The sequence below is a fragment of the Poecilia reticulata genome, chromosome 2, assembly GCF_904066995.2.
Source record: "Poecilia reticulata chromosome 2, P_reticulata-male-v2, whole genome shotgun sequence".
Taxonomy (NCBI): Eukaryota; Metazoa; Chordata; class Actinopteri; order Cyprinodontiformes; family Poeciliidae; genus Poecilia; species Poecilia reticulata.
In genome coordinates this window covers 9,813,430-9,835,704 of record NC_088831.1, presented here as the reverse complement: position 1 = coordinate 9,835,704, position 22,275 = coordinate 9,813,430, and the positions used below count along the sequence as shown (strand labels likewise).

At 38.8% G+C, this 22,275-nt stretch overlaps 1 protein-coding gene across 4 annotated transcripts in view; it reads left to right on the top strand.

Annotated features, from left to right (window-relative positions):
- LOC103476088 (gamma-aminobutyric acid receptor subunit beta-3-like) overlaps positions 1 to 21,374 on the top strand; it is a 57,302-nt gene extending 35,928 nt beyond the window's left edge. For 2 of the 4 annotated variants that reach the window (XM_008428167.3, XM_008428186.3), the window contains 5 exons: positions 717 to 854; positions 7,514 to 7,666; positions 12,980 to 13,227; positions 13,558 to 13,626; positions 17,320 to 21,374. In XM_008428167.3, coding sequence (XP_008426389.1) covers positions 717 to 854; positions 7,514 to 7,666; positions 12,980 to 13,227; positions 13,558 to 13,626; positions 17,320 to 17,691 — 980 coding nt within the window. In that variant the 3' untranslated portion in view covers positions 17,692 to 21,374. The remainder of the gene's footprint in view (positions 1 to 716; positions 855 to 7,513; positions 7,667 to 12,979; positions 13,228 to 13,557; positions 13,627 to 17,319) is intronic. The other 2 variants (XM_008428176.3, XM_008428194.3) reach the window with 1 other exon arrangement.
- Positions 21,375 to 22,275: the final 901 nt, after the last annotated feature.

Sequence of the window (22,275 nt, the reverse complement as noted above, 5' to 3'; positions counted from 1 at the left end):
GACCAGCTGGTTTTTATTATTTTTGACGTTATTACAGAAAGTTCATGATGGACTCTATCAAGACTTCCTGGATCTTTTGGCCTTTTAGTCCTGCTTGATGTCCAGCATTGCTCTGACTGTAGATATAGACAAGTTTGGGGAGAGCAGCTTTCTAATGTATGAGGATCAAAACACATCTGCCTTACCTTTAAAACATGTTTTCCTTTATTTCCCAATTTGAAGAGGGTCAAAAGCTCAGTTGCAGTTATTATAAATATATTGTTTTGGATATCAGTGCATGTCCCTCTTAAGAATATTTTTTAAATCAAATTATTTTCTAAAATATTTAGAAGCTCTTATCATATACACTAAAAGTCCAGGTTCGATTTGAGATAATGCTACTATATGAGATACGGTTTTTATTCTTCTCTAAGATGGTTTTAGGTGTAGAAAGTGAGGTATATGTGGGAAAATTTACCTAAAATAGTCTTATTAGTGTAAGACCCTTAACTGGTAATTACATTCTCTTGAAGAAATCTGTTAATCCTTTTACTTTTAAAGGAACGTCTGGTTCTTTAAGGCAACTTCAAACATGTTTTTTTTTTTTCCTTTCTTTTTCCGTCCAGCTCCCGAATGACAGCCCAGTTGGGCGATCAGCAACGCTGCATATCTTGGTCTCCTGCGATGGTTTTGACAGATGGTTACACCTTGGTATGTTCGTGTTTCTTCTCTTGCAGATGGCTACACCACAGATGACATCGAGTTCTACTGGAAGGGAGGCGAGTCGGCCGTAACCGGGGTGACGCGCATCGAGCTGCCGCAGTTCTCCATTGTTGACTACAAACTCGTTTCCAGAAATGTAGTCTTTTCCACAGGTAACCCACTGGACTCGAATGCATGAAGAGCTGAAACATTTTTTTTTCTATTATTCACTTGACATTAAGGCTTTTTGTACAACTTTAAATGAAATCATACAAATTAAGCTTCTGCTGGTCTTACAGCTGATAATTTAATCAATTTCTGCAGCAGGCATGTGCATGCCAAAGCTTGATGGGTTGATCTTAACTCCTCAGAGCCACAGTTGTGTTTGTCAGCGCCTCTAATTGGGTTGAAATGAGGTAAGATCTGCCTTTGAAGTTTCCCTGAAGTAGCTGCAGTTGGTACTAGCCTGCTGGAGTGGCTCTTCACTGAAACAGACACAAATCACCTAACAAACATCTTCTACAAACCGGTGGTCCTTGACTGCATGAGGTCATGTTTTTTACAGGATTGATGAGGTTGTTATTGTCCTGATTGTTGACAAACGTAGCTTAAGAGGTTAGTTATGTTAATTAGATTGGGTTTGTTGCCAGTTTGAGCAATTGCCTGTGATAGTTGAAAGCTGGTGGGTGGAGCTGAAAAAGCTAGAAAACACTAATGTTGGTGAGCTAAAAACGGTCTAGTTGCTAGTAATGGTTGTGGTGGCTAAGGCCACCAGCCTCACGTGTTAAAAAAGGCAGAATGGATCCATGCTTTAATTTATAAAACCTAAGGCTGTTTTTAATGAGAAGGAAGCTTTGACAGAGTTATCAAGATCTGATGTGAGCAGCTTAGTTCATGTGATTCATGTTAGATTCAGTTGTTTGCACGATTGTTTCAAAGTCCTGCTACTGATAACGGAATGTTTTCACCCTCAAGGTTTAACGCATTAATCAATAGCTAAACTTAGTAAATTATATTAAGAAGCTTTCACAAATTGGTAAAATCGCAGATTTTCTGTACATTGCAGTATATTTGCATTACTTAATTTGATTTATTGGTCTTGGAGATGAAGTATCTTTCTCTACACAATTCAAAACATACAAGATTTTTAAACTCAGCAGTGATCTTTACATTTCATTCATCTCCAGCCTTCAGAGATAAAAGTTAAAAGATAGCTACTTCCTGTTCAATCTGTTGAGCTCTGGATCTGACTTTCTTAAATTATTCAGTCTGTGTAGCACAAACTCAGCCTCCCAAATAGACATGCAGTAGCAGCCAGTATGGACAACTCTACTCCATGCTCGACTAGATCATATATATTAATATTTTATACTTCTAGTTGTACAATTTGGTGGTTCTGTTTGCGTAATTCAACATTGACAGAAAACATTAACATTAATATTCACAATTTCCAAAGTGTACATTATTAAAGACTTTGGTGATTTTATTGCAGCCTATTCTGTTTGTGTTTATGTTCACACACACATGCAACACCGAAACTAATTGCATTGTGATTTTAGTTGCGCTCTGTTCTGATCGGTCAACAAAGAACAAAGGCCCCTCCCACTTTTGATTAGTAAATGCAGCAGCAGATAGAAAACTAATGGTAAATTACCTTTGCTTGTCCACGTTGCTCAAAATACTGGTAAAAGTTAAATATAATGAGTAAAGCACATAAAACTTAAAGGCTGTGTGTGTTTTTTTTAAAGCTTATGCAATAGGTTATACATGGGGCCTGTAAATGTTTTGACATTGTTGTTGTCATTAGCTGTTGTTGCAAAAAAACAGCCACCAGTCTTATTTATGGGATCACAACAGCGATTTTCTTCCCAGCGCTTCATCTCTTGGGGCCAGTAATTAGAAAGGAAGGCAACACATGAGAGGCAATTTGTCAGGTTCCTGCATGTGAAAAACAGTCACTATATCACATTTCATGTTGTAATTAATGCCTCAGTGTTTCCCCGAGGGGGTTCAGTCGATATATATGCTGAACTTTCTTCTTTTTTTTTTTTAGTGTGCCACCACAAGTCCTGAATTATTAAGATTTTTATGTGAAAATTTATTCTGTGATAAACTTCTTTTTTTTTTCTTTCTTTTTTTCCAACGTTCAGCAAAGGCAGGGGTGGATCGGAGAAGCAATTTCTCCAGAGCTGTGGTGGGAACATAAAAGCTGACATTTAGAAATATTTTTCAGCAGAAGTGAACCTCAAAAGGAAGAGTCGCGCTCGCCCTGAGAAGAACGGCAAAACTAAATCAGCCTTTTGTGAGATTTTGTGGCTATTTTTAACTTATTCATCTATTTGTTGATCAAGGTTGTCAATCATTTCCACTTTGTGTTCGTAACAGCACGGCTGTTTACAGTGCAGGGGCCCCTTTGCCTGTCTTGGGAGAATCATGTGAATGTGTCTAAGCGGGTGAGCAAGGGTGCGCTTGTTTGCAGAAGCGATCCGTCCCCCTGCGGGTGGAGACCATTGAAGTTTAGTGTCCAGTGATCTGCTGAGCTTGCTGCTTGAAGCACATCAAAAGCTTGTTGCCTTCCTTGCTAATGATCAGGTTTCCTCCATTACAAGCCAGACTTTAGTTCCATTTCCTTTTCTCTCGCTCTCTAACTCAGCCTGTCACTTTCAGTTTTACTTTCCTCTTTCTCCCCCCTCCTCTTTGCAGCTTTCTTCAGTGCAAATTTGCCTCCAACTTGAAAAAGGTGTGCTCTGATGCCAATTATCCTGCTCTCTGACAAGAAAAATAACAGACCAGGATTCAGGGTATCTCATATTTATGTGCAATGAGGCACGCGGCATCAATTATTCTGCAAACACTGACTTCTGCGTGCGTGCACGTGGCCTGCGTGGCCACATGCAAAATGCACGGGTGAGCAGGCAATGCTTGGTGACATTTAACTGCATGTTTAAGCTTCGCCTGTCACAGATATGATCAGATTTATGATCGTAATCTGTTTCTGTTTCTGTTTAGGCAGCCAGAAGAGCTTTAAATATTTAATATCCATTTTTGATCATTTTTGCATAATTTGAGACCGCGAGCAGGAAATATTCCTGCAAATTCTTTCATTTTATCAGATGTGGAGCACCCCGATCATGACATAAAAGATCCAAGTAGTGCTTCAAATTCATGAACATAAACCAAAGGATGTTACTAAATTCAGCATTTCTTTTCTTATTTTGTGATTATGGCTAAGGGGTTTTGTGTAACTGTAAACTTGAAATATTTCACTCTATCTAATGAATCTAAATAATATATTTCACTTTCTGAAATGAACGCACTTTTGCACTCTTCAAATTTTCTGATGTGAAAAAACTCACATTTTAACTTGTGTTATCCAAGTATCTTTAATGGCTCTTTGTAAACGGTGAAGGCTGCGGGCAGAGAGGATCTTCTGTAGCAGTCTGTGTTGCAGCTTACCTGAAGAAGGTTATGTGACAGTCTCACAAATACAGAGAGTCTTAACTCAGAGGGTTCTACATATATGCCAGTGGTCCCCAAACTACGGCCCGCAGGCCGCATCCGGCCTGCCTCCACATTTGGTCCGGCCCCCTGAACAATACCGGAGAGCATTTAGATTTTTTTTCATATACCGTATTTTCTGGACTATTTGCTGCTACTTTTTTCCTAAGCTTTGAACCATGTGGCTTATATGTGAATTTTTCTTCAACCACCAGGGGGCTCTTTAGCAGGAAGTGAATTATTGGAAGTCAAAATTGGAAATAAAAGAAGAAAGCGCCCATTAAAACAGAATTAGGTTTTAATAGGGAATTGAAATTTGAGAATGTTGTTGATCAGTTAAATAGCATTGAGGGGAAAAAGAAGATTTTTCGTTTTTTTAAATAATACTGGGATTATTATGAGAATTTGAGATATAGATATTAGGATGCAGTAGATGGCAGTAGTGCAACATTAATGGATGCAAGCTGCCATTGAAATCTGAAGAAGAAAAAGAAGAAGAAGAAGGAAGCGCCCATTTTCATTTAGCGTATGCTAGTAGCAACACGAAGGATCAGCACTTTTACTGTCACAGTTACCGTTCGGAAAAGACCGTAATCAGTTCAGTTAAATCTAATCTTGGCAACTTTTTTTTTCAACGTAATAAATGTGATATTCAATTGACCTGTTATGACTCAAATTTTGGGTGTCCGCCCCCCTCTGCTGCTGCTGCATCGTTGTGTAAAATCTAGAGCGGCAGCGATATCTGAGGCTTATATATGTTTACTGGTTTTTTTAAAAAACTTTTGGGGTGCAGCTTATAGTCCAGAAAATACGGTATTTATTTCATTAATAGTGTTATTTCTTGGATTTTTTCTGTGAAGAACCCAGAGAGGGTTATTTGATTGTGCTTTCTGGAAAACAATACATTTATACATTTAGGCACTCCTGCAATCGTCACATTTTTTCTATTACGAACTGATTCCGGCCCCCCACCAGAGAAGGGAAAAGTTATGTGGCCCTCACAGGAAAAAGTTTGGGGACCCCTGATATATGCTGTAAAACTGACTGCTACAGTAGATCCTGCCCACAGCCATCATCATGTATAAAAAGTATCTACAGAATATTACTCAACTTTATGCCCACACTTCCTGTTAATTTAATATTTTTGATTTAGATTTGAATTAACTCAGGAAATCAAGTTGTCTAAATGTTAGCCCCACATTTTAATCCGTAAATAAAGCTGCTGGTGAATACAGTGTAGTTTTTTTCATAGTTTGTAACACTGACTACCTCTGCATTCAGTGACAAAAAGCACCTTTGATCCTGCAGCCCTCTCGTCTACTGATCCATCCACAGACATCATCATCAGCAGCAGCTTCAACTTTACTTTTTTTTTTTCCCTTCTCTTCATCCCTCTCTTTCTCAGCCTCACACATGGTGTTCCTCCCACTCACGGATGTTGCTTGGTGTAGCCGTTACAGGCAGAACTGTAATACACCTACATGCCAGTGTACCTCTGCCTCCTCTTTTCTTAAGCCACCTTGGCTTCTCTTCCAGTCAGATGTAGTGCAGAAGAGCTGAATTACTGGAAGGGTAAACTGAGCTTTTTAAAGAAGAAGAAGAAGTGTGGCTGTCCTTTCTTTTATTTTCACACTATAATATATGTAAATGATGTGTTTAGTTCTTTTCATGCTGTCAGAGCTGTTATTTAGGAGCTAAAAATAACAGGATTGTCTAAGGGGATAAATATTGTTTGAGTATTTATAGTTTATGAGGTGTTGTTCTTGTCAATCAGATTACTGGATTTTTACTGAAATAAACAAGGAAGCTTAAGAAGGTGGAGAGGAACAGGAAACTGTCTATAGAAAATGTCAGACTTCTATAGTATTTTCGATAATATTTTTAATATAGCTGTGCCAAATAGCTGTGGAAAATATTCCTAAAAAATTTACAAAACAGCATGGTGAATCTGAGAAAAACTAAAAGTAAAGCAGGATTCCAGTTTGCGTGTTTTCTATGCTATGTTCTTTGCTAGCATCCAGGTTTTATGACCTCAGTTCTGGCAGAGGAGTGGATATTCTCCAGTTAAAGAGTGCTTGATCAGGGAAATTGTTGTGGCAGTTAATCAGTCATAATCTGTTCATGCTAGCTGTAGTTTTGCGTTGAGTCTGACATGTAGATGTGTCCCTCAAAGACTTACAGGGACAAACACTTGGAAAGTAACTGCGGCATGCTCATCAAACACCGGAGACTTGAGTTTGATTTGGGGCCAAAGATATGAGCCTCAACTTGATTAGGCTCCTTAAAGATTTGAGACTTCCCTCTCAAGGATGAGATTTGAATCTGTGATTTGCCTTAGCCACTCAAATATCTGAGACTTCTATGATTTCTAATTTCTATGATTCCCGCTGAATTATAAAGCCAGACATTATCCGTCTCTGTCACGTCTTAAGTCTGAACTCTGACACAAGAAGCTACAGTGGCTAACATTTGATTCATGGCCTCTTTTTAAAATCACATCAGGTCATTTTTATTGCACACACCAGGCGCTGAATCGTAATGAGATGCGAGTGGATCGTTTTTTTTTTTTTCTATTCTATTTTCCCTAGTGGCTCTCTCTTTTTCCAGCCATACACACAAGTGTGCAGTTGGTGGACCCACGCTCACCACAAGTAGCTTTGGCTGAAAACCCAGAGCAGAAATTACTCCATAATGGGTCCCACTTCTCCTGCGATATGAAACCAAAATGGAAAAACAGCTAAGAATAGTGGGAGTAACGAGTCATACATACAGCCCATCTAGAGATGCAATGCCACGAGATTACTGAGGAATCGCATATGTTTTATGTTGACATTTCATGCGTAGACACTGCTCACATTTGAATTCAATGGATGACCACAATGGTAGAAAACTCTTTCAGTGGTTTTGTAGGCGATTTCTTGAAAAGTCAAAATGTTGTCACGTGTTTATTTGACACGAAATCTGAATATAGTGACACATCACGAAATAGGGTTGCAATTGAGTGTTTTTGTGTTTTGTGTGTGGCTTGTGTGAGGAAGAGCTGATGTGTGTTGGTGCTTTGAAGGGGATACTTGTTACCATGGTGATAAATTCAGCCCATGCTGTCTGTGTTGCCATGGAAACTGAAACAAAAACATAAGGGGTCCCTGCTTGCTGCTCAGACTATCAAAGTTTGATGTTTTCAGGGTAAGCCTGTCATTTTTTGTGATGCTTTCTGAATTAGCTTCATTCTCGGAGAATCTTCTGGCTATTTCATACGTTTTATTTCTTTACTGTAAATATTTCAGATGCTGTACTTTTTTTTCTCTCTCTCTCTTTTCCCCCCTTGTTTCAGGTGCCTATCCTCGACTGTCTTTGAGCTTCAAGCTGAAGAGGAACATCGGCTACTTCATTTTGCAGACGTACATGCCATCCATCCTGATCACCATCCTATCCTGGGTATCCTTCTGGATAAACTATGATGCATCCGCAGCCAGGGTGGCTCTTGGTAAGGAGTCAATTTACTTTCTCAAACTACAAAGTTCCATCTTTTGCTTTTGAGTGTATCCTTTCATGAATGAGTAAATAAAAAATGTCCTACCTGGTGATGAGCTTACAGGGTTAAACTTGTAATTCTGTTGTGAAGGAATGCTATTTTGGTTCTTCTTTTTTGTGGAGTGACAGCAGCAAACTAGGTCACAATTTGTGCGTGTAGTTTGCTGTTGTCACTAAAAAAGCCACAGTCACTCACCAGCATCTCAAAAGAGGATGTTTTTACCTCTAAAACGTGCTCTTGATAGCAGCAAACAGACTGCAGGTGGATGTTTGTTGGCTGTTAATCATCACGATCCCTTCAGTATGATGCAAGAGACGAGTAATGACCATATCCAGACGCAGTTCCTGCATGAATAGTGCATTAAGCACTCACTCATTTTAATTACTATCCACTCCCATCAGTGTAGCATAACTCAGGGCTAATTTGACCAGTTTACATATTTTGTTTTTCATAATTCTTTGTCTCAGGTGGCCCAAATACCAAGAAACATATGTGTAAATCTTGAACTAAATAAATGTGGTTAGAGACTGCAACCTGCAACAAATAGCTAAAATGTGCTAACACCTAAGAACGATTATAAAACGCCTTTTTTAGTAGTTCAGACACCAACTGTAGCTTCACATACATCAACAAGATATTTCTACCCTGAAGATTCCTCCAAACCTCAAACAGTGACTCATCTTCATGCAAGGCAAGAAGAATCACTTAATGTCATCTGTGAGAAACTATATAACAGTTTAACCTTAGATGATGAACTGCTTGGATTGATGACGTTGGTTTGTCATGTCTTGCTTTTGGTCAGCAGGGGGTCATGTAATAAACCTTGACCTCTGGACATAAGTAGTGCAACCCAGCTTTGTAAACTGATTGCTGCTTTGGATCTTCAATCACACGAGTATGGATAGATAGTGGAGCAATAATGCTCTTAACACATCATATCGCTTTTTGAAAAGCATGCTGCTATCCATTACCCTGATGCGTTGCCTATCTTTATACCTTTCCAGCGCTGTTTGTTATCTGAAAGTGAGTGTTTGTTTCCCTCTTCCCTTTGTTAAAGCATGCATGCAATATCCGGTCATTATTGTCTGCCTTGGAGTATCTTGATTTTGCGAGCGAATGGATACTAGCAATATCCGATTAAAGGCCTGACAACTGAGAGAGATCCGGAGTTCCACTCAGTCCTTAGATGGACTATTGTGAGCTTCCAGTATGTACCTTGATTGTGAAAAAGAATACGTGTGCGTGTGTGTATTTGTGTGTGTCCAGTATGGACTCTTCTTTCAAGTCTGCCAGCCTCCTGGTAAGAGTAGAGTAATGATTGGAGGGGAAATCAATTCGAGCAGGCAGCAGGCAAGCAATTGAATTGTTTGAAGGGGGAATCTCATTTTCCCAAGCAAGTCCGAAGGATTTCTAAGTTACACATTACCTGCTGCCATTAAGCAAGAGCAGAATTGTTTTTTTCCTGCTGCTCTGTCTGCAAGTGATGAATTCAAGTGTCCGAGTAACCAGTATTTTCAATTTACTTTCTGTATTGCATGCAACATGAAACTTCCTCTATATCAGTGTTTCTCAACCTTTTTCGGCCCAGCGCCCCCTAGCCTTTATCCAGGTCCCTCACCGCCCCCCACCAAAGAATTTGTAGGCTACTTTGCACTGACCATTATTTTATCATTAATATTACTATCACTATTGTAGATGTTTTGATTTTTATGCTTGTTTCTGTATTTATCATCAAAAATAATTTCCGAGAGAACAAAAAAGTCATGGGAATAGAAATTATTTTCACAGGCGTCTACGAAAAATGCAATGAACATTCAAGTTAAAATCGGTAGGCCTAACAGCAGCCAATCAGAGTGGAAAAAATATTCTTATTCTTTGCCATTTTCTAGTTGTTAAATCTTGCACAAAATGACCAGATAAAAGATGTACAACATGCCAGTTTAACCTTCGCAAAATGACTGAGCTCTGCAACATTAAAACATGGACAGAACTGTAACTACATTAATCATAGCTCTTCTTCTCTTCAGTGTTTCTGTCAGTTTCTGGTGGTGCAGCTCTGTGCTGCCTTCAGGAGAATGGGACATCAGAGTATCATCCATAAAACTTCACCCACATGGCATTTATTGTGCAAACCAGAGCTTTCAGTGGAAAAACAAAAGTTCCAGGTCCTTTTAATGCCATACAAATATGAGACAGAAACATGGATTATATCTTTATATAGACCTGTCTATTGATTTATAGATTAATAGTTTTACTGGACAGAAATTACAAAGAACAAATCTGATTCTTAATCAAATCCTAATGAGTCAAATTGAAAGTGTCATGGAGTCATCAGCCTCATGACAATAACACTGACATGAAAAATAATATTGAAGAAATAAATATATCAAATCTAATTAAAAACATAAATAAGTGATCAGTTCTTTACTGTTATGGTGTGTAAGATATATTTATTCTCAGTACTAGATGTGGTTTCAACAAACCCATGGCACTTCAACAATATTGTTTTACCTTTTATCTGGAAATAGTGTCTGTTTATTCTTGCCATACAGTCCTCTGTATTAATTATTGCTCGAAAGGTCTTGCCATACCAGTTTATTCCTCTGTATTTACTTTAGTTTCTTAGTTTATTCTTGCATTTTGTTCTTCATTCATTTCCATTTAGTTTCCTTTGATTAGTATTATCCTCTCTTGGTTTATTGCTATGTCCACTTTAGTTTCTTTCCTGTTGCTACATTTATTTGATAATATATTGACGCTCACCATCAGTAATCTCATCACCTGCTGCGCCACCTAATCAACACATGATGTGCTTCACATCATGTGTTGATTTTTCACTGTTCAGCGTCGGATTCTCTGTTTTTATGCCATAATTCACATCTAGTTCGTCGCTCCGTTTTATGTCTCGCTTCTCCTGTTTCAGAGTTTTGCGCAATGTGAAAGTCTTTTTTTTTTTTTAGCCCCTAAGGTGCAGGGCGGTCGGGAAGCGCATCGATGGGGAAAAGGCAGACTGATATAAACCTTTTAAAACAATGGAAACAATTTATGCATTCTGATTATTGAAATTTAAAAGTGCTGTGTTGATCTATCACCCCCGTTTCATACTGGACCACTTACAGCACCGGTGTTAACGCTATAAAATGAATGCTCTCTATCCTGGTATCACCCATGGAGGAATTTTTTATTTCTTTATTTAAATGGGTTCATTTTTCAGAGGGATACACAGTGAGGGTATCATGATTTTAGCTACCAGTAGCAGGAGAACGGAGCTGCGCCAAGAAACTAACAGAAGCTAACAAACACTGAATAGAAGAAGAGCTGCCATCGATACAGTTGCAGCCAAGCATGATTTAATGTTACACAATACAGTTTTACCAAGTTACTCAAAGTCTAAATTGGCATTGTTGTGCATTTAAGGTGTAAAGTTTACCTTCGACCAAACGCCCCCCAAAGGCATCCCAGCGCCCCCCTTTTGTAAAAATGTCCTCCAGCGCCCCCTGCTGTCCTCTGAACGCCCACTGGGGGGCGGTACCACCCACCTTGAGAACCGCTACTCTATATAGTGTCAGGATGTGCTGCTAATGGTACACTGGTCTGTGATTAGAGGAAATTTGATTGCTGAGTGCCTTTGTTCAAGCAGTTAAAGAAGAAGAGGACATTTGGGGACATGTAAGTAGAGGGAGTAAGGACATCCACCATTAAGCGATGGGGAGATCCGGAGGGGAATGAAGAAGAGAAAAATGGTAGATGAGGGGAACAAAAGGACAAGCCAGACCAAAGATGGGAAAAGAGAAGCTGTGAAGTCGTAATTCTTCCACGGACAGGGCAGCGGCGTGATGGAAAAGCAACTCGGCCCACCGGTTCTCGGCCCCTTGATTAAATTGTCCGATTGGAGACTGAGGGAGGCAGCAACAAGAAGAAAAGAGGGAGGGAGTGAAGAACAGAGAGTAATGGCCCAACATTGGGAACACCTATAAAGAACAAGGCTGTTGTTGAGCACAAAAAGGGCGCCGTCCAATTGTGCCTTAGACATGAAGCATGTGTACGTTCACGCTCGTGCCAACACATATGTGTGCGTGTGTGGTGCTAACCTTGTAATGTGCCAATAAATCTTACTAAGAGCTATATTGACCTTAGCTATCTTGCTCATTCCTCCCAACCCCCTGACTGCTCCCTGTCTCCTCTCTGTACTTTATGACACCCAAACACTAAAAGTGATGTCTGTGTGTGTTGTACAGGCAGAGAGGCGCAGCTGATAGACTCCGTTTATGTTCGGCATCAGTAAATGAAGTAGAGATGTGGTTGTCTTATATTTGCAGTAGGGAAGATACTTTCATTGGGCAGATATTTGTGTGAGACACAGAACTAGACATTCAAACCACAAACTTCATTGTGTTTTATCGGGATTTTATGACACAGACTAACACAAAGCAATTTATAATTGTTGTGAAGTGGAAGGAAAAAAAAATTCTACAAATCTTCTGTTTGGTAACCGCTTCTTGTTGCTGCATTTTGACCTTTCCGGAGCATTGTCTGATGCGGATTTGTGTCAACCAAGTCTACTTTTAGGCATCTTCTCCTATCATGCAAACTCGCCACATGTGACGATGCTTCATACGTGGAGAGCCATTTTGTAGCCTGACGGGGTAAGGTTAGCAGGAGCTGGGAGGTAGATACAGGCAGCACTATTTTAATGAGTTATTTCTGCTGGATGACCGAGGGGCAGTGGGATGTTTTTGAGGGAGACCTTTGAATTTCAATGAAGTGAAGCACCCACCTCCATTGTGTGTATGCAAGTGGCCTAAGATCAAAGATGAAAGCGTTTAGCAAGTTATTTTTAGTTGAAATAATAGAAAGGCGGTGGTAATCTCGCCTGCTGTTTGTACTTTTCACAGGGTTCCTATATAGTTTGGAAAGGTAGGGAATCTGATTTCAGTCATTTTCTGGGATAAATAAGAATGAACAAAATTATATTTTCCGCAACACTTCCCTTTGTCTCTTCTTTCTTTGCCTGTTACCTATTTTTTTTCCTTCTTTTTGTAATCTTTTTATTTTCCTTTCCTTGTGAAGCACCTTCTCTGGATCTGTCCTCCCTTCCTTATTTCTGTCCCTTCTTTTTCTGGCTACCAATGGTAGAAATATCTTACATAAATTCATGGTTAAGTTTGGAAAAGTATGATCTTATTAAAAGAGTTGTTTTAGTTCAGTGTCAATTATTTTGATTTGTTTTGGGGGGAAAATACATTTGTTTCCTGTTTACCATAGGAATCACCACGGTGCTGACCATGACCACCATCAACACACACCTGAGGGAGACGCTACCCAAGATCCCATACGTCAAGGCCATCGACATGTACCTAATGGGATGCTTTGTCATGGTCTTCCTGGCCCTTCTTGAATACGCCTTTGTCAACTACATCTTCTTCGGGAGGGGCCCTCAGATGCAGAAGAAGTTGGCGGAGAAAGCAGAGAAGGCCAACAATGAGCGAGCGGCCAAGTACGATGCAGCGAGGGTAAGTTTGGTCCAGACCGTGACACACTTTACGTTACTGGGCACAGGGGGTGAACATTAAAAAAGTTCTGCATTTATGCACTAGAAACAGCTCACTGGGGATAATTTTGGTAGTGACATTTAAGTTCCTCGAAATTTCCATAACCGACATTGAAAAGAGATGCATAAATATAGCAATCAGCAGCAAAAACAAACATCCTGATTATTTAAACTGTATTTCATTGTCTCTGAGTATCCTTGGTGTTCAAAAAAAAAAAAGCACGAAGACACATGCAAAGTCAATTTCCAGGCATTTGTCCCCAGATGTGGCTGAATATTTTCATCTCCTCAGGAGGCAGGTAGTAGGACCGCGTCCCTAAAACGGTCCAATCAGGTTAAAGGTCTTCGCCACTCACGCTCGGTGAGTTATTCTTGATTTTCTTTAAACGAGGCTCTTCAATATCCTCAAGTCAACTCCGCCATCGCCCATCAGCCAACATGGATGTGGTTAATATCCGTCTTTTGCCTCTGTGCAAAAATATCTCTATATCCATGTGAAGAAAACAAGTAACAACAGACATCTCCATGACACTCACTGAAGTGATGCTCATGCTTACATTGTGGGAGCTGGTGTGTTCGGTCCCGTTAGTGCATGCTGTTTGTATAGGCTTCTCATCGAACTCATCAGTGAAAGTCATTTCTATCACAGCGCATGTAAGGATTTGGTGAATCAGACTGACTTCCAGTAGGTAGTCACTGCAGAGGTCCCTCATCAAGCAGTTCTTTAAATTACTGATGATCTTCTTGGTAATGATCTATATGCACAATAAGAGACACAGGAAGACCCAATAGCATCCTTATGGGGTGGTGGCAGTCCCAGATTAATTTTCTTAATATTATCTTGTACAGGAGTTTGTTTTTCCTCAAGAAAGTACTTTAGAAGATGTTGCTTTGGAGGAATAAACATGAAGGACGTTTTTAGACTTGGTTGGTCTTTAATATTAAAGCAAAAGTTTGGACTACAAATAATAATAATAATAATAATAATAATAAAATCACACCTAATAGCTTTTGATGAAAAATGTAAAACACCGTCTAATGAAATAAACTACAATGATGCCAAAGAGAGCCTACAGCGTATAACTTTTCTATTACAATAATAGTTAGGTAGTTGTTCCATAAATTGCAAAGCACGTTAGCAAACTGGTCCAGAGTTGGGTAGGCTTTGACCAACTAAAAAACTTGTTTTTTTCTTTTTTTTTTTTTACTTTAATGGAAATGTGGGGCTTCACCAGTTGCTACATTTGCATGAAGACCTGAATTTGCACTTTTCATTCTGTTGATCTGTTTTGTGGAACGCCCATCACAGGCATGGATTATAATGTATCGTGTTGCATTTTTTTGTGTTTCGAATATATTTATGGGCTGGAATTACAGGAATCAAGAAATGACTGATGTTAGCCCACAGGATGGATACCTGGCAGTTTTTAGTGGTGCACTGGTAACAGACAAAGTTTGTTTCTTAATGGTTACATAAAAATGATCATAGCTAGAAACTTATATTTTTATCAATATTATCAAAAGGGATGGAAAGTGATTTTAAGTTTCTAAGATGGCCCAACAAGGAAACAAATTAAAAGTTTATTAAATTCACATTTAACTTGACCAAAATGTATTTGCAGCACTACCACAAGGTGGCAGTAAAGTGTACTGCAGACCTTTTTCAGAAAAGGGACTAATTTTTTTGCTCTATTTGCAGTGTAATAGAGCAAAATTAAAATGTTGCTTTCCTTGAAATGTCTGCCCTAGGTTGTCATCTAAGCATTTAGTTGATGATTCATCTTAGAGTTTTGCTTTTTGCAGAAAGAGACGTGTTGGGGACACCTCAAGCTGCAGGAAAACTGGGGAATGCAAATGTGACAAAGACACATTTGCATTTATTATCTGCTTAAACTACCAGGAAAATGTTTAGTTGTGAAGGTACTGTTTAATTATTAAAAAAAAGTTTGACTGAAAACCAAAGCAGTCAAATCCAAGAGACGGATGTGGTTTTAACTTAAATGGTAATGTTTGACGTGAATAAACATCCATGGGAAGCAATTAGGGTACTCTATGGCAGCAACACTGAAGATATTCATTAATATGATGAACATTTTAATTCTGTTTGGTTTTACTTTGATATTCAGAAATTCTCATAGAAACATTCAGTGGATACATGGCAATTTTCTAATGGCTTTGGGCAAATTGAGACAGTTATAAAACAGTAATTGGTTTTGGAGCATCACAGGAGTTTATGTTCACTTGGGTAGTTTTGTAAGCTAACAAGCCTAGTAAGAGTTATTTGTCATTCCCTTAAGTTTTCTATAAATAGCATAGCGTACCTGCGCAACAAGCTCCAAAGGGAAACTGATTTTGTAATCCGCAGCGAGTATCATTAAGACTCTGGTAAATTAGGCCACCACTGAATCATTTCTGCCTCTCTTTTCTCCAGATTGGTAACATCCTGTCCACTCTAACATGGTATTTTAACCTTTTCTTGTGTCAAGTAGAAATGCCACAGTTTATAACCATAATGTGGCCTACTTCATGCATGCATAATGTAGCCAGAATCACCAGAATGGAGTTTTTTATATCTTTATTTCCACGTCTGTCTTGCTTTACCCTGACTCTTTCATTTAAACTTTAAGAACTACTTCAAAACGTTTATGACTGAGAGGAACAGCGAAACTAACTGCTGCTTGTGCTAAAAACACATAGCTGGTGTCTCAGGGTGCTCTCTAAAAGATTTCTGACATAACTTCACCGACTCCCAAGGTGCATGGAGAGGATCAAAGATCTAATAAGTTGAAGCAACACATGAAGTGCTAAGAAGTAACTTTGTTAGTAGATCAATGCATTTCTGTTTGTGGTCCCAATGACCCAGATGACGGCCAAAAGATGAAATATGTTGGTTTACTTATAAAGCAGTAGTGTTGCTGGAGTCTTCACCATCCTATGTTTACACAACTAAGGTGTTTAGTCCGCTCAAGATAAACTCTGGTTCCCCTTGCTACGTTTTTTTCTGTAAATGTAAAAGAAGCAATCACATCAATCCAAGATGGTTTCAATTCCACATAAACTCAAGAGTAGTCGCTTATGGTGTGAATGTGATCCAACCCGGCTCTGACTCACTGTACGATGCAAGCTTTAGACAAATATGTTGCTCAGCTATTGACTGGGTGTGGCTAATTCTGATCTGTTGAAATCCACACTGGAACAGCTGGTGTGTGTGGCATTGAAAAAAAGGCACTGAAATCAAGAACAACTTTTTGTGAAACTCAATTCTCGATTTCAGTCCCACTTCTTCAGAGCATGAATCGTAGTCAAGTTTGTGTTGGTTTTTGCGACTGACCCAAGTGTTACTTGAGACATTAGATGTGTCTTACTGAAAACAACAATGTGGCTATGGAGCAGTGGGCCAGGTCTTCACTCTCGTGGAATTGCTGAATGGGTTATGGGAGTATGCTTATCTGGTCTATAAGTGCTTTGTGGATCTGGAATAGGCCTATGACTGTGTCCACTGAGGTATTTACTGAAGTATGGGATAATTGGGTGACTTTTAAGGGAAAACCAAATCTTGTATGCCCAAAGCAAGAGCTGAGTCATCATTCTCAGCACGTCAAGCCTTCTCAAGTGTTTGTTGGATTCCACCAGGTCAATGTTACCCTGCAACCTTGGATGGCTGAGGGTAATGTATAAGATGATCTTCCCTCAACGTGTGATGCTGTGATATAGAAAAGATGAGACACACACGTCGAGCTTCCTTTAGCATCAAACAGGAAGGTTTATTCTTCTTGTGTGCTCAATCTTCTCTATTGTACCAACGCGGCAGCGCCTCCAGCGGTTGTGTGCGGAATTGCATAGGACTAACTAAAATGACACTAAAGAACTTGGTACAATGAGAAATTAAAGATACAAAAATAAAAATTATGTTGGGGTGCCTATTTTCTTACTTATTGTTTTAATTTACTATTGACAAGTTTTTCACCCCTCTACATTAACAAATCAATAACACTCTAAAAGTAGGTATTTCCATCCATTATTCTGACATTTTGTCTCTTCTTCATCCATTCAGGCGGAACCGCATGGTCATGGAAACATCCTGCTGACAACCTTAGAGATCCACAACGAAGTTGCAGGAGGTGAGATCACCACCAGCGTGGCGGACATTAGAAACTCTCAGTCCATGGTACAGTTGGACAGCACGGCGTCGTCAAACATCCAATACCGCAAGCAGAGCGGTGGGGTAGGGCCACGCTCCGCCAGCCGCCACTCTCTGGACCGCTCTGCCCAGATGAAGCGGAGCCGACTACGGAGGCGGTCCTCCCAGCTCAAAATTAAAATCCCCGACCTGACGGACGTGAACGCCATTGACCGCTGGTCTCGCATCATCTTCCCGTCCGTTTTCTCGCTGTTCAACCTCATCTACTGGCTCTACTATGTCTGATCAGATCTGTTTTTTTGGTGTTTGTCGTTGTTTGACTTTGACTTTCATTTCATTTGTTCATTTCGTTTTCTTCTCTCTTGCTTTTATACGTGATGGAGAATCTGTCGAGTCAAAGACTGCAACACAGCAAGATAAAAGAGAAAAACTGATCTAACAAAGACTACTATGTTTTGGACCAAGTTCTCATTGAAATAGTTTTTTTATATATATATATATATATATATTTGGAGTCTTTGAATCCCGAACGCTGAGGTCTTTTTATTTTTGAGAGTATGTACTGTAATTTGGATTTGTGACAGTTTTTTCCCCCCATTCGTCACCCTTATTGATTACATGTAAATACCAAAATACAAAGCCAGCAAGTTTTAAAAAATATTATTTTAAAAATCAATGCAGAAGCAGTTAGGTCAAGATTTTTTAACTAAAAGTTGATCGGGTGTAGGCAATATCTACAATAAATCCATTAAAGTGGTATGCTATGCATTTTTAATGTACTTAGGCATTGTTGAACCGGCAAAACTCTTACAGAAACAGAGTAACGTGTATTTATAGTGTTTATAATACTCTTGTCTACAATTTATTATATGTTGATCTGGTAAGCAAAATAATTTTAATCCTTCAGGATGATTTTTGTCTCAGGTTCTCAATTTTTGAGTTTGTTGGGGACAAAAAAAAAGAAAATAAGCACAATTTATGAATAAAACTGCCGTTTTTTCCAATTTCACAGCAAAACTTTATGTGACTGCATGACAAAATTGCACTCAGATTTTCAATAGTTCTTCGCAAAGCGCTTTTTATTTTCTATTTGAAACAACTGCCAATGGCCCTATTGGGCAAAATAGTTACTGTTTTACCCATAAAATATTATGATATTTTTGTACTCCTTGTCTTCAGGTATTTATTTGATTTCCTGACCTGTGTTGTTTTATGGAAGAACAGTTCTTTTATTGTGACAGTATGGTGGAATTACTTAATTTTTTTGTACATAGGTGTGTATATATGTCTATACATACACTATGTGTTCAACCCAAAAATGAAAATAATAATTTTGTGATTGTCACTGACTCCCAATAGTCAGATTATTTCATGGGGAGAGATGGGGATTAATGTCCCAAGTCAAGCATCTTATCCATTTCAGAGCATGTCTGAGCACTATGAATACGTTCCTAACTTAGAGCATCCTTCACAAATACCGAAAGCTCTATAAGCATCTTTAAAAACACTTTAAAATAAATGCATATTTTGTTGTTTCACAGTAAAACTTGGAAAAAGAAAATGCATCCTTTAAAATGAGTACATTTGAATACATCTGTGGAGTTCCTAATAGTTCTTTTTCACTTTTTACCAAAATCAGTTGCTACACTTCTTGATATTGTTAATTTTAACACTGTACAAGCACCTTTGGCCAGTTTCCTGTCTGTTAGTGCATGTGGAGCAGAGGAACCACAAGGTTTCATAGTGTTTGTGTTATGAACAAACACTATGTGGTAAGGTGTGCCATTGCACTCATTAGAACAGCCTCCATGAAAATCTTAACATATTTAAATGAATGCTGCCGGTGCCATATTAAGCCACGCCTCTTTAGTTCCACCAGCCCAGCTGAACGCTCTGAAAGCACACAATTCCTGTGATCTCGACGGATTGACTTGGAACAAAAGACGCAATTACTCATAATACGGGGCTCATATTTGTGTGTTTATTGCAGAATTATGATTTAATTGGACCATAGCTCACATACCCATTTTTTGAAACCTCTATTCTGTCCTATTCTGTTACTTTTTAGGACCCGTAAACAAACCATTTCATTACCGTCTACTTATTCCAAGCTGGTTCAAGACATCGACTTTGCAAGTACATATCAACACATGGTCTGTAAGAAATGGCAGAGGCGAAACGACCGGATTTGCACACTCTGTAAATGTACTCCAGTTAAAGGTTGGATTTTTGTAAAGTTATTACTTTAAGATTAGGAAACTGCAAAAAAAAGATTGCACACATCTTTACCGCGGGTACCAGAAGGCATGGCATGCCACTGTATCAGCCGACCATGCTGAAGTTCTACTCCAGTTACTGTATGTACTGAAAAGTGAGCTTTGCATTTCTGTTGCTAAGTGACGCCAATGGATTTCACAGAACGTGAAGCTCGCCCGTGATAACCAGTCTGTCGGGTAATTTTAAGCACATACTAGCATTGAATGTATCAGATCCATTCTTCAGGGAGAGGATAATGAGCCATGGTCATCGTTTCTCCATTAGAATGTAACCCACCCCTTCTGACTTTGCAAGTGATTAGTAAAAATGAGGGCAGGAACTAGTTTTGCATGTGTTGGATGAGAAAAATAGGCATGGAAATGTCAAGATTGAAAAGTTTCTGTACGCCATTTGTTTTCTGCGCTGCTTGCTGAGCTCTGGACAAAATGTCAACGTGTAATAGTTTTGTGGCTAAAAATGGCTTCCCTGTCTTGATTCTTTCTGACCAACTGTGTATGATTCCACAGAGGGTCGCAAAGCAATCAGTTACAATCTGGTTGTGCACGTTCACGGCATTCCTGTTCATACATTCGCTTTGTGCATGTACGAGAATACGTGTTCATGAAAAGAAAACAACAAAAAAACGCAAAAATACTTGAGAACAGTGAGTTTGGGCACAAAGAAAAAATTATTGTAACATGTACAGTCTAGAATATAACAAACAAGTGAATGTATAGTACTTGGATTGTCACAGCACAAATGAAATTTGATTTCTGGGCCCTAAATGACTGTATAAGAGTTGCATTTTCTACTGTGTAGAGGGGGAATAGGAAGAACACATACCAATGAAGTAATTGGTTAAAAGTGTGTCATGAGGAGTTTTTCATTTTTTGCATCAATTTGGCCAGACAAAACATTTTAAGATCTCAAGGAGTCACACAAAAGCTCTGCTTCTCTAGTCACCAGATTGCATTCCAATAGACTCCCATTTATTTGGGAATCGGAAAAACGTCCGTTGACTTTGTGTGAGATCTGACTACCTCTTAAATTTGATACTACAAAAGAAGATTCTTGACTATGTTTTATTGCACAAATCCCTTTTTATGTCCAAGGTTGTAAAATTCCTAGAATAAATTAGTCCAAAGACATTTCAGTCTTCATTCTAGAAAAACAAAGCTAAACAATTTTGCTGTCCATGTAGAAAAAAAAAGATCTTCCAGGCAGAAAGGCTTCTTCGATTTAAACTACTGCTTTTGGGTTGTGTGTTGAGATTTAAAAATGAGTTGTACGAGTTCTAAATTTATCAAAATACAAAGTGAAATTGTGACTTTATAAGCTCCACTCTAGAAACTTGTTTATTATGCATGCAGCATCCCTTAACTTGGAGCGACTTCCAGAAGATCTTTTTAGCAATCTCGCTGACAACAGCTGCCAACTGCTGCCAACTGCTCATTCTAGAGATTACTCTATGCCACGTGAGCCTACAATAATAAGGAAAAAACAATAAAAAACAAAAAAAAGAAAAAAGACAAAAAAAGAACAGCCATCAAACACTTCAAGTTGTTGTATGGCCTTGGTCCCATAATGGAATGTGAAATGTTCTGTGCTGCCACAAACTGTATGTAGGCTTAGATTTATACTATATATCTGTATGTTTCTCCTTTTTCAATAGAGTACCATGTTATACCATGAAATAAATGATATACATTGTACCTGTGCATTTGGTATTACGAGCATGCATGAGACGCCATTAACTATCTGCCTATACTGTATAAAATGACAATACAATACCAGACTGTGTAAGTTAAAGGAATCCTCGCAAAAAAAAAAAAATGCTAACGGAATCTGGAATCAACACAACTGAAGAACGGTAACAAAACACCTCAGTGACAGTTCAAGACACTGGTTTAACTTGGCAAATCCCATTTGAAAGAAATTTGATGTGAATAAGAAAAGGTTCATGAATGTAAACCGGAGGGAGCGGGTGTAAGGCGACAGTAGTTCCATGGTGAAATAAATTCTGGAAAAGTAAAAAAAAACATGGAGATTATTATTGACTGTTAGAATATGAACGTTTTGTTTCACTTAGTTGCTGCAAATGATAAATACAAGGCAAATCAATGCAGAGTTGCACCAGATATGCCAATGAACAAGAAATAATTAAATTATCCAAGGGGAAGTAACTCAGTAAAGTATATATAACTCAGTATATTTTAGGGAACCTGCTGAGAAAACCAAGCATGCTGGTGCAAAGTGAAGAAGGAAGGAAGTAGCACAAACACCATGCTGCCACTACAGAGAGTAAGGTCTGTTTACAAAAGAAAATACTCAGTTTTAAAGCTAACGGTTATAATTAGGCCATTCAAAGGAGGTCAGTGCCACTAAGGGGACTAACACCAAGTTATTTTTGATTGTATCTGCTGACAACTGCACACATGTACAGGCTATAAAATAAAATGTCTTACAGCATATATGTATGCATCTAATTACATGGCTAGACCAGGTGAAATGAAAAATAGCAGATAACTTTCACAAAACAGTTTTGTTTTCTAACAAATTGTCAAAACGGTCCGTCATATTGTCAAGCTGGAACTGCGAAACCACAGGGAAAAT